Source organism: Electrophorus electricus, chromosome 6, assembly GCF_041902795.1.
Source record: "Electrophorus electricus isolate QZ-2024a chromosome 6, ASM4190279v1, whole genome shotgun sequence".
NCBI classification, from domain to species: domain Eukaryota; kingdom Metazoa; phylum Chordata; class Actinopteri; order Gymnotiformes; family Gymnotidae; genus Electrophorus; species Electrophorus electricus.
Window position 1 is genome coordinate 31969429 of NC_137502.1, and position 12627 is coordinate 31982055.

Here is a 12627-nt window from a genome sequence, read left to right on the forward strand (position 1 = left end):
GAGAGGGGGGGGGGAGAGAGAGGGGGGGGAGAGGGAGAGAGAGAGAGAGGGGGAGAGAGAGAGAGAGAGAGAGAGAAGGAGAGAGAGAGAGGGAAAGAAAGCGAGGGGGAGAGAGAGGGAGAGAGAGAGAGAGAGAGAGAGAGAGAGAGAGAGCAAGAGAGAGGGAGAGAGAGGGGGGGAGAGAGAGGGGGGAGAGAGGGAGAGAGAGGCGGAGAGATAGAGGGGGAGAGAGAAAGGCATAGAGACAGAGGGATTTGTGGGATTTTTTAAACTGCATTTTGTGATTTTCGTCTGACGGGAGGTGACGACTGGTGCCGGCCCTGCCAGGAGGCGCATGGTGCCTCCACACGGAGGACTGCCCGCGATCGCCTTCCTCTGCACCAGCCGTGCGGGCCCTGAGCACACCCCCCCCAGGTGGGCCCCTCTCCAGGCTATGAGCATGCCGCCTGCCCCTCGGGCCATGCTGTCTCCATGAAAAAGATTACAGTAACTGTTCTGGACATCAGTTCTCCTCAGAAGGAATCAGTTCTCCTGACATTATGCACTCGTAACATGATGGCCTCACCCACTCACTTCTCTTCTCGCACATATAAACACACACAAAGATATTCAACACACAGCCAAGAAGCCAAAGGCTTCATTTAATGTGTTTAAGGAGGTTACTGGGAGGTGTGTGTGTATGAATGAAGTGAATGTGAGAAGTAAAAAAACCAGAACACTGTTAGTTGAGCACCGCAGACCTCCATGTGCAAATAACATCACGCTCCTATTGATGAATCAGCTTAAATATGACTTCAGTAATGGGATCTCTCGCAAAGTGTCAGCCTAATCACGACCGACGTATCGAGCTTCCCCATTACACCACAGTGTCCCATTTAAATGGTACTGTTCACTAATTGTCTGATTTATGCCACCCACTCAGTGAGAGCTCGGGCAAGAGAGAGCTAATTCTCCTCTTTTCTGAAGTATTAAAGTGTTTTGGTCCTCACTCCTCACCTAGCAACAGTGGAGGCCAGTTTAAAGGCACTGCCTCATTTTCCATCAGTCTGGCTGGGTGGAATATTTGACTTGAGAGCTACATGAAGCAAAATGGATACAGCTACAATACCAATGCGAGAGAGATGGTGTAAGTTGATAAATATGTACAATTACCTTTAACATACAACTAACACTATAGACTTCATATATACATATTCACACACACACACACACATATATATATATATATATATATATGCACCACTCCAAATCTGGCAATGTACAGTATGTACAAATCTCAACATTAACATCATTCACAAATGCGCTCGCGCACACACACACACACACACACACACACACACACAAAGTTACATTTTCCCCAGGAACCTGTTGCTGAAAATAACTGTTGCGCCGATCCCCGCGTCTAATGCTAAACTGTGCTATTTCAGACCATCCTGTGCACAATATCCCAAATGTCTTTATCCATCTGAATCAGGTAATTACACAAAACATAGTACGCCTTCTCTGTACAGCAATTCGTTCTGATGTTAATTTATTCTATAGCTTTATTCTATAGATCCGAGAACATGTCTCAGTGATACAGAAGTTGCCTACCTGTCGTCCGCTTGCCAGTCCCCGAGCAACAGGTCTCGGAACCGGTACCGCGGCGGCAGCGGCAAAACCTCCTTCTCAAGCTCCACCATGGCCACCTGATCGGCGCCAAGCCCAGCGCGAATCAGCTCAACTGGGAAGCGAATCCAGATGACTCTGCCCCCTCCAGACGCCTCGGTTCTTATTGTTTCGATCCCGGATCCATATTCTTACAGGGGTCCGAGCGCTATGATCATCGCAGCATACTTTCAAAATTGGCGAGCGCTTTGCGATGGCTGTGCCGTGACAGGCGCGACGAAACCTCGGCGTGGAGACGCGTCCGCGCAACTGGTCGCCACCCCAAAAGGAAAACTCTCCCCCCTTTCACAAGGGATGAAGACACTGTGTCTGAACTTGCCTCATTCCTCAGTCAAATGCTCCATGACATCGGTTATTAATCGGCGTTCAGCTTCGCGTCCTGCAGGGGTCAGGAGGCGTGCGCCTACCGTCCATTTCAGCGCAGCGCCTTAGTTCGGACGCGCCGGGGAGGGATGGGTGCATCATTGGGTAACGGGTCTGGGGCACATTCTGCATGACATTATACTTCCCAATCACACACGAGGGAAACACGTCTCCAAACATGAAAGCTGTAGCATTTTTCTCACTTTAGAGCTCGCGTGAAAAGCATTTTATTCCAAATCAACATAATTGGACTACCTGCTGAGGAAAGTCAGGGCAATGCATAATAATATTAATGACGTCCAAGACCCAATATTTAATGGCTACAGAAAATAGAAACTAATAGTGCTCTCATAGCTGAACTGGCAGAATGACTGAGCCGAGGGCAAACTCAGCTGTGCAACCTGTTGATTTGTCTAAGCTCGCAATATGACAAACAAGTATGTAACAGTAAATTAACAGAAAATGATGGCTTTATCCAACATGAGGCGACTTGTCGTGCTAGAAAGCCCTCCGTGCTGAGACGCGAGTATCTCGCGTAGCCGCACGCAGTCAGCCACACAGCGGGTTCTTGGGAGCGGCGCGCCCTCTAGTGGTCGCGGCCCGTCGCGCTTTCGATTTGCTCCGCTGCGCCCGAGCTTTGATGTCAATTGATTGATTGATTGATTGATTGATTGATTGATTGGTTGGTTGGTTGGAGTCACTTATTTGGCCTGGAATCAAAATTGTGCATGATGGACAGCTAGGGAAAGCATAGCCACGAGATGAAAGAAAACCCGAGCTATGAGTGTAATGGAGACCTTTATTCACCGTTACAAAACATAATTGAATGTTTTACAAAAAAGTCATTCTGTGGAAATATATACAGGTAATAAGTGAAGCTATAATACTGAAAACGTGTAAGAACAGAAGTGTTACATGAAAAGTACAAGAATATAAAGTTGTAAGGTTAAAACTGATGAAAGGTTATAAGATTTGGTTAAAATCGACAAAAGATTACTAAAAGAAGGGTAGAGACAATCTGCTCAGAGATTTAAGTGGGTGAGAAGATGTTTGTGTTGTCAAGAAATGATAGCTCTCCCCTAAAAACATTAAATTCACAACACAAAGTATAAACATTTGTATACTGTTAAAAATTACACTAATAGTTTGTGTCCATCACACAAACAAACAAACAAACAACAAACCCCCGCATGCTAAAGTGGTCTGGAGCCCATAATTTCAAGCTCATCAACCATACAACTGGTAGCCAGGAGTCTCTGTCTCTCTCTGATCAATCAAGGGTGATGTTTACTGACGCAAGTGCATCCTCAGCCCAGCTGGGGTACTGCTCACTGGAGGGAAACATTCTCTTCATGAAGCTCCTCACGAACTCGGGGAAACGCTGCTCTATGATGCTGTCACGCACCGAGCGCATCAGGGTCAGCTGCACAAGAGAGACCGCGTTTACTGCACACAGCTTGGGTGGCTCAAACGAAGCTTGACTGAGCTGACTAGGTAACTGATAACACTGGCAGAGAACAAACGAACGTTACCAGGGACTTGGGGCTGCCCAGTATATCATTTTCTCAATCATATCACGATATACGGTATATATTTTTTCCTGCCACCCAGTCAGCTCATATGTGCAGCCTAGCAAGAAGATCTCATTCACGTAATGCCAAGTTAGCAACAAGAGTAATTCTGGAGTCAAGTGTCCATACAAAAAAACAGAGGGTACAAAGAATGAGTGAGAAAGAGAGCAAGTGAGAGATTGACAGCAAGGGAAAGTAGAATGCACAAGTTCTGTGGGTGCACCCGATCAAATCAGCACCTGGTAGCAGATGTTGTGGACGGTGATGTGATGCATGGCAGCAGTGTCGCTCTTGAAGAGGGCATGCAGGTATGCCCGACTGTGTCTGCAGGGGTTAAGAGAGGCATGCCATTTTCTTTTTTAATTACTGTGATAAAACATAACCTTGTGCCTAGAACCCCCCGCGCCCCCAATCTGATCAACGGACCGCAAAAGGATTTTCAGCAGATAATCACCTCTAAAACTGCACTCATCTCTGCAATTCGAGTTCATTACTCAGTGTAGCCTGTGCCCAGGAACCCCACGCAGTATGCCACAAGATAAAAGACTCAGACTAGGAAAGAGCATCGGCAGACGTAGACCAAACTCCCGGCTGGTCATACCTCTTGCAGGTAGCACACTGGCACTCAGGGTCTATGGGCTGGAAGTCCTTAGCGTACTGCTTCTGTTTGAGCTGTAGTGACCCCCAGGGGACCAGAGCAGAGCCAAACCTCTGACAAACAAATGGCAAAACGAGGCTGATCGCATGCAGAGGTAAGCTAAAGAGATGTACTCAAAAAAGGAACAGTACTTGCATAGTGGTTTTAAAAGCAACATTCTGAGGCCTTAAGGTTTGGGGTAGAATACATACGGCTGTTCGGGTGGGAAAGACGCAGTCAAACATGTCACAGCCTAGGGCGACACACACAACCAGGTCCACCGCATAGCTGCAACACACAAGAGCACGATCAGCAATGTTTACATCCCCCCGTTGCGTGTAGCAACCGTTCACTGCAGCTGCTGGGCAGTGGCAGACACAAGCCACTTGTTAGCACGCGACAGTAACGTCGTATACGTGAACGTGGGTGGATATCTTACCCAACTCCCATGAGGTAGCGAGGTTTTCCTCTAGGGAGGTGGTCTGTGCTCAGAGTCACCATCTTCCAGAAATCATCCTTCTCTTCCCCGCCGCTCAGGCCGCCGATGGCGAAACCAGGCACGTCCCGCTTTGTCATCTCTGGCCGACGAGAACCACAGACATTTTAGGCTGGTCCACATAAACAAGAGTTACAGCAGGATGAGGCTTAAAAATAAATAAATAAATCACTGCAAGAGGGGTTTTGAAAGTAGCAGAACTTCAAGCAATAGCAAAATGCCACGGAACAGAATAAGACACTGACAGTAATTCCTTTTGACGGACTCTCTGGAATGTGCGGCTGTCACCGATCTTTTCACCTATGGCGTATGTAAATGAATGCAGGTTACCGTGGAGGCGGAGTGAAAGGGTAGCAGAGGGATTCAGGCGCCTCTCACCGTCTAAACACGCCTTACGCAGTTCTGCGTTTAGGCCGCCCTGGATGATGGCAAACAGGTTCTGCCTGTGTGGGTTCTTATTGGCTGCGGCGCAGCGGTCCAGCCAGCGAATGGAACGCCGCATGGCTTCCTCCACCCTGGGGCCCGTCACCGTGCTGCTGACCACATCATCCAGCTGCATGATGATATCCGAGCCTGGACAAATGCCCCGAATAAACACACACACACACACACACACACACACACACACACACACACACACACACACACACATTAATACACACACCACTATAAATGGGAAACAAAAGGAATATGTCTTCATAAAACAAAAATGCGGAACACAGTGAATTAAAGACACTCATTAATGATCTGTAAAGTCAACACGGGATTGCTTTGACCCAGTGCGCTGACCATGAGCCGACATAAAGGTGATCCGCATGGGCAAAACTTGTACCAAGGCTGTTCTGTATGGCGATGGATTGCTCGGGGGTGAGTAGTATTTCCCTGCCATCATACGGAGAGCGGAACATGACTCCTTCCTCCGTCACCTCGGACAACTCCACCAGGGACACCATCTGAAAACCTCCGCTGTCCTGGTCGGCGCATGCGAAGAAAACGGCACAGGAGTTCAGCGTCCCATTCAACGGGCAGAAACAGGATCAAACGGCTTAGGCTTTTTCTAAATGCTTTTTAAACATGCGCGGTGTGACAGAATGTCGCCAGGCCCAGACTTGGGTTCCATCGTGGATGGCATGTAAAGCATCGTACATCAGGATCTGACCTAGTTCCTCCTCTTACTAATGCGCATGTCAGCAGAGTCACCTTACCGTCAGAAGGTTTCTTTTCCAGTTCATGAAACCGTGGAGGCCGTTGGCTTTCTCGATCAGCTCTGGACCCTGAAAGTCATAGCCGGACACTGCGCTTAAAGCGGTAGACCAATACGGCCCTGCGCACAACCTCTTGTGGACTGCGTTGAGATTCACGTACCGGTCGCATGCCCAAGTGATATGTGTTACCCAGGCATATCTGGCAACCCAGCTCCTCCAGCTGAGCCACGGTGACCCCTTTCAGAGTGCCCTGCGTGCCTACCGGCATGAACACCGGCGTGTTAACGGCGCCGTGAGGAAGCTTGAGAACACACGCGCGTGCCTTGCTAACCGGGCATTCCGCTAGCACGTGAAGCGCGAGAGAAGCGGCGGATGCAGCGGTTTTCGCAGCTGCCATGTCGGACGGGGCGGCGCGTGTGGCACTCGCGGCCGCAGCCATTTTGAAAACCTTGTTCATAGTGACGCTACGAGAATCATACCAGGAAGTGGTTTTTTTTGTTGTTTTTTTTTAAAAGCTTTTTAAAAGTACGTTTGCATTCTAAATTAAAAATATTTGATCGCAGCAGAGTAACGTTGCAATCGAATTTCGTTGTTGACATTAAGGGGTATTTCATCAAAAACCAACAACTATACCAAATTATCTCTAAAACTCTCAGCTACGTTTGTACATGTATCTCGGTGACCTGTATGTTGATACTTCCACCAAAAACGTTTACGAAAGTAATTTATAAAACATAAAAGCCCTGGATTTTGTGGTCCACTGAATTTATTTTTTATTTCTAAAAGGAAGGTAGTGCGTGCGCTCTCTCAAAGCAGACTCTAAATGGACTGCGCTCATAAAAGATTGACACTTCAGTTCACCACTCACATCGCACACGTCCTTTTCGGTTAAACGCTGGATGAGATGTCCAATCGAAATTTCAAACACACGAGGGAGCCGTCAGAAGAACCAATGAGCTTTCGGGATATCAACTCACAGTAGGCGGGACCTTCAGAAGAACCAATGAACTTTCAGAGTATCACATGACAGGAGGCGGGAATGAAGTCACCGGCGGAGGTCGGATGTCGCCTGACCGGATGGTTGCTGGAAGTTTTGTTTTGTGAGTTTAACGACGAGTGACTGCAGACGAATTAAACGGTTTCAGTGTTTACGCGGTAATGTTTGTCGTCCGCTAACAGTCCCTAGGGTCTCTCAAGACAGCTCCTTTTTTCCCCAGTGACAGACCGATGAGTGAAACTGTTTAGCGGGAGGGACTGAACGCCTGGACGTAACCCGAGCACCTCGCTCCGCGCAGCCATGGGGAACCGGGGGATGGAGGAACTGATCCCCCTCATCAATAAACTCCAGGACGCCTTCAGCTCCATCGGACAAAGCTGTAACTTGGATCTGCCACAGATCGCAGTGGTTGGCGGACAGAGTGCCGGAAAGAGCTCGGTTTTGGAAAATTTCGTCGGCAGGTTTGTTCGTTATTCATTCCAACTTCATCCATAATTGTCCAGATTATATCCAGTAAAGCAGCTCCAAAACTACATCCTGACGTCCGTCTCAAACTTTTATGAAGTGGCGCACATTTGGCTGCGTATTTTCGTTTGTCGTCGGTTAATCGACTCTCGAGGATCTTGCCGTCCACGGACGTGAGTTCCGTAGTCTGTGTAAGAGGGGGTCAGAGGCGCTGCGCAGGCCGAATGTGATCGCGGAATGACTGATGAGGAAACTCGAGGTGGCATTGCAACAAAACACGGAAATGCAGTCGGACAGCAGTTTGATTAGGATTATTAAGTTTGGGTGTTTTTTTTTTGTTTTTTTTTTGAAGTGGCATAATGTGATATTTATACCCGTACTACTACTACTGCTACTGCTGCTGCTGCATAGTCCGTGTAATTCGCTCTTAAGTTGTGAAACATCACAGACCCATTCGCTACGTGTACGGTGGATTTACAGCAAATGTTGGTCATACAAAGCTGTTAGATTATTTACGTTTTGTAACAATTCTGAGCGGTTTGCATACATAGATGTCATAGTTCTGGTTCGCGTATCTTTTATTGTTAGATAGCTTTTAAGAGCTTTCAAGGAGCCTTGTTTCATACATCCACGGGAACTAGACCCTTGTGCTGTGATCCTCGTTGAAACGTGTCCGCCGTGCAAGCTGCCGCCTTTCCCAAGAATTATGGGCGCACCATGGATGCCGTGCTGCACCTGACCCTAGTGGTCTGTAACAGGTGAAAGGTGTGGGCTCTGCCTTCGCTTGAGTACGCCCAAACGTGACGATAATCTCAATAAAGAGCTCCTGATTCCCTCCTGCCCTTATCGATCTGTGATTTCCTGAATTGGGGAACAGGAGGCCGGACTGACGAGGGAGTGTAACCAGGCGTCCCTGTGGGGGAATACAGGCTCCTTGCTTTCCTGCAATCATTTCCTACCTCATTTTCATCTGTACATCTGTGCTGTCTCGAGCTTCCCAGATGATGATGCATTCTGCCACTGTTTCTGCAATGGTCTGACACTCAGACATGACTTGCCCACTTTTTACTTTAAAACACATTGTTTCTCCATGAGAATGAGAAGTCTTAGTCCACAGAGCTCGACAGTCATGCTTTAAGTAACCTGAATCTTATTTATTTGCTTATTTACTTCACGTGAGTATCCGCTATTTTATATCTTGCCATTGAAGCACAGGCTTCATGTTACTGTGAGAGAATGGAGCCTGTGACATGGCCAAAAGCAGCCTGTTCAGCAGGTTTGGGGGTTTTTTTTGTTGTTTTTTTTCGTATCTGACAAACAACAGCAAGAGAGGCACGCCCCGTATATATGCAGGCAGCCAGCTTTAACCTACATGCCTTCTAGCAGGGCAAGGGCAAACACCAGCACATGCTTAGATAATCGCAGGCCGCACAGCGTAGAGTTTGCATACAAATGAGGCTCCAGGAGAACTTCAGAACTTCTGCACGGCAACAATGGTTTTGATCAGCAGGTGCCTGAAGGGGATGGGGGTGGGGGTGGGGGGGACATCCAAACTGAGACATCCTTTAAAATCCTCATGCAGCTTTTAATCACAATTATAAGCAGAGAGGAGTTAGCATCTCCACCCAGAAACGAATTAGCATCTCCTCACAAGTCTCCACCTGACAGCCTGAATTTCTGAATCATCTCCCAAAGAGTGATTGACAAGTTATGGCTGGTGGCTAAATACTGCATCTGAACATGAACCTGTGGTGTTGAGGATGTTAGTTTAGTAGGTGGCCCTCTGTCAGCCTGTCTTTTCTACTCCCAGCCGCAGTGCTGAGAGTATTTGCTCATGACTCAGCATGAGGTTAGTGTTCTTGCTCACCTCTCTGTCCCGCAGACAGTGTGATAACGCTCTCAGAAAATGGCAAAGGCTGCGTTTCCTTCTCAAGAACTGCTTACATGTTTCAGATGAAAAATGAAGCAAAACGGAGAGAAAAACGCCCAACCCAGGCACATCTGGATCTCAGCTTGATCTTGATCCAGTTACAAACTCTTGATTAAGCGAAAGAATCAGGACACGCCAACGTTTTTTTTTTTGAAGTGGGCTTTCTATTCTTTCTTTTCTCACGTATTAAAGATGTTCGCGTTAAAGACGTGTTTAACTTTGATGTTATCTTTTCCCGCTTTCATGACCACAGGCACCTGAAAGGTTTGGGAGAACGCTGGCAGCCGTGTCTGTTAGCCGGCAGTAGCCGGCAGCCGTGGCCGTTGGCTCTGTGTGGCCTTTAGTCAATTAGCCGATTGTTCCTCTGCCTGCCGCGGTCATGGCCGCGTTTGACTTCATAGTGTGACGCGGTGTAGTTTTTGTTCGCAGGGAACATGCATAAATACAAGTAACAAGGGTGTCAGGGACAGAGTACTATCTGTGATGGCTGCATGATATCCCTCCTTGAGGAGGGGTGTGGGTTCATGTGTGTCACCATTATACTCTGAGTTATTTAAATAAACATTTACATTGATTTGGGAAATTTCATACTTCATACAGGCTAAGCACAGAATTACACTGGGAACTATTTTCCCATACCATATTAGTTGCATTAACAGACATTTGGGTATTTTGGTCAGATGGACATTATGGTTTTGAAATCAGTTTGTAAATAAGGACCCGTTTCTTACCCACAGCGTTTGACTGCCCAGCACACGAAGGCCCACCAGCGTACGATGCTCAGTTGGAAGCTCAGGAAGTGTAGTGTTGACTCCCTTTTTAAGAGAACATTTTATTCTGGTTTTATTCAGTCCGTTTCGATCTTTTCTTTTATTTGGGTAGGTTTGGGTAGGAATTGGTTGGAAGGACTTGTTAGCGTTAGTAAAACAGCAGGTGTAAAGGTGAATGAGTTCTCTCAGGGTTAGAGTTAGCCATAAAGGAAACCCAGGCAGTTCTTATTAACTCTTCACTTTTTCTTCAGTGAGTTCAGATTGCTTCCATATGCTCACAGATTTAGGTTGCTAAGATGCAGGACTAACAGATTAAAACATTCATTTGGCTCTGTGGCTATTTGTCTTTTGAATACGTTTTTCGGTGCAGACTGGTTTGTCTGTGGTGTGTTGCATGTTGTTGATGTCTGACTGCTGGCTGTACAACAAATTGTACAGTGTTAACCTTGACACTGTGGTGGTCACTGTAGTAATAGGAAGACATGACACCCCCATAAGGAGAACATATGAGGGTTGGGGATATCACATTGCACAAGATGAAAACTGTATTTAGCCATCTAACAGAGCAGGCCAATTTGATCTAGAAATCTGTAATATAAATTAATGTTTGAGCCACCAAACATGACAGGTACTTGCAGTATTTAAGTATGACATAATGAAATTCTTCTGTCCTACCCTTCACAAGGAAAGGATGTTTTGAACACTGAGAACTGAAGTGATTTTTTTTTGTGACGGAGAGCATCGTTTAGGAAGGCTAAACGAGTGCTCTGGCTGATTCCAGGGAGCTGGCTCTTTGGTCTGGTGGTCAGCGCTCCCGTTTACTTCCTGTTGGATCCGGGTTTGAGTCCTGGGTCCAAATGTTATTTTGTTTTTTGGTATTTCACACCATTGCAAACATCATATCTGACAGGCGTTTATCTCGCAGACTTTCTGCAGTTAGCCGGCATGTACGTGACCGAGTAACACACTAAAATAATCTGGCTCGATGAAAAGGAACTACCGGTTTACTGCAGATGGACAAATGTGTCCGGTCTGGTGTTCTGCCGGCTGGAGCTCGGGGAGCTGAAATACTGGACAGCCCAGCCCTGAAATACGGACGTCTGGTGGCCCATTACACACCGGATGATGTGCTTGGACAGCGAGGAATCTGAGCCAGGAAGTCAGCAGATAAACAGTAGTCACTCTAGCCATTTTCTTTCAAGGAGCAAGATAAATATGAAAACATGTCATGTTTGATTTCTGCGTCTGGCCCGAGTTGCGTACGTATGCTTTCTCGAGCTTTTCTGAGATGGCGGTAATCTTTGAGTTTACCAAAGAGCCGTCGCGTTTCCGTGTTTACTGGCCATCTCCTAGTATATTACTAAATTGAGCAGTCGTGATTACGGCCGCCGCAGAACCGCAACCGGTCAATGGGACAGTGGCGCGTGTGACCATCGGTCGCTGGACCCCAGCCTGTCCACTGGTCCGTGGTGCTAACATTTAAACAGCTGTGGATTAACACACAAAAGTGTCGTGCCTCTCGGCAACCAACTCGTTTGGCAAACACTGGCGCGCGTTAATGAATCCACGCTGCATCCGTAGCCACTCTGACCTCAGCGCAGGCTGTTGGCGCACACTTGCATGGCTCAAGCTGAGTCCCGATGCTGCAGAGCTGGGTTTTCAAGTTTTTCTTGCAGTTTTGCAGTGGTGCGTAAAAATGTCATATCAAGCATGCTAAAGCAAAACAACGTCGTGACTATAAAGCTCTCCGTGTAGCGTCAAATGCAAAATTGTTGGTCATTCACCAGAAACTTTTTTAATTGTGAGCGGATAAACTCACCTGTCGGCAACTGTAGTTAATGCTACTGCTAGCAAACCTGCTTGGGGAGTGGGGTCTTTTAAAGGAATTTACCATTTTGATATCTTAAGACATTGAGACCATCCCAGAATTCCCCCTCATGTCCTGTTCTATTGGACAGCACTTCCATGTGTTTTTTCTTTTTTAGATCTGCTCTGATATTAAATGGGAAGTCTCACGCACTGATTGCTTTCTTGGTTTCTGACCTACGTTATTGCCTTCATAGTGCTGAAGCAGCCAGACAAAAGACTGATTAGAGAGTCCCAACTTCACAGTGCCAGCATCTTGCTTCGTGAGAAAATACTGAATTCATGGCCATGTTTTAGGTTTTCGCTGCTGCATCTCGTGAATAAAAAGAGACTGAACAGATGAAAGGTGTATTTTACAACAGCCTGCATCATGCTGAATAACAGCTGACTGTGATCTGAATGTGGTTCATTAATCAATAACTGCTTTTCTGGCACACACTCTTCGTCCTAGTTGTGAAGGAAGGGCGCCTATCTCGGGCACGTTTGGTCGGGCGGGGCTCGTTGTTTCAGAGCCTGGGCGACCGTCATATCTTGCTTTGCAAGTTGGTTTGGGGCGAGGCTGTTATCTCGTGTGCTCTGCACACAGTGGGCGGGGCCTGTGGCTGGAGATCTGCAGACTCATTGGCTCTAGGAATTTGGAGGGTGTGGCCTGCCCTCTT

The 12627-nt window shown here is 47.2% G+C and overlaps 3 protein-coding genes across 15 annotated transcripts in view; 1 reads left to right on the plus strand and 2 right to left on the minus strand.

Annotated features, from left to right (window-relative positions):
- Positions 1–2100, minus strand: part of kcnt2b (potassium sodium-activated channel subfamily T member 2b) — a 47876-nt gene extending 45776 nt beyond the window's left edge. Inside the window, exon 1 of the mRNA XM_035525338.2 lies at positions 1594–2100. Within this exon, the coding sequence (XP_035381231.1) occupies positions 1594–1682 (89 nt within the window). The 5' untranslated portion in view covers positions 1683–2100. The remainder of the gene's footprint in view (positions 1–1593) is intronic.
- A 712-nt stretch (positions 2101–2812) lies between these two features.
- Positions 2813–6383, minus strand: qtrt1 (queuine tRNA-ribosyltransferase 1). 3 transcript variants are annotated; one of them, XM_027025907.3, is made up of 9 exons: positions 6101–6383; positions 5941–6009; positions 5568–5706; positions 5114–5308; positions 4679–4817; positions 4452–4527; positions 4204–4313; positions 3842–3926; positions 2813–3454 (listed from the first exon to the last, which is right to left on the minus strand). In XM_027025907.3, the coding sequence occupies exons 1-9, from the start codon at positions 6377–6379 to the stop codon at positions 3302–3304; spliced, it is 1245 nt and encodes a 414-aa protein (XP_026881708.3). In that variant the 5' UTR covers positions 6380–6383; the 3' UTR covers positions 2813–3301. The 3 variants fall into 3 exon arrangements, with proteins under 3 accessions (XP_026881708.3, XP_081572618.1, XP_081572617.1); XM_081716492.1 differs by lacking the exon at positions 4204–4313; XM_081716491.1 differs by lacking the exons at positions 3842–3926; positions 4204–4313.
- A 447-nt stretch (positions 6384–6830) lies between these two features.
- The window catches only part of dnm2a (dynamin 2a), a 31065-nt gene continuing 25268 nt past the window's right edge, over positions 6831–12627 (plus strand). For 5 of the 11 annotated variants that reach the window (XM_081716487.1, XM_081716484.1, XM_081716486.1 and 2 more), the window contains exon 1: positions 6831–7398. In XM_081716487.1, the coding sequence (XP_081572613.1) occupies positions 7238–7398 (161 nt within the window). In that variant the 5' untranslated portion in view covers positions 6831–7237. The remainder of the gene's footprint in view (positions 7399–12627) is intronic. The other 6 variants (XM_027025902.3, XM_027025904.3, XM_027025903.3 and 3 more) reach the window with 2 other exon arrangements.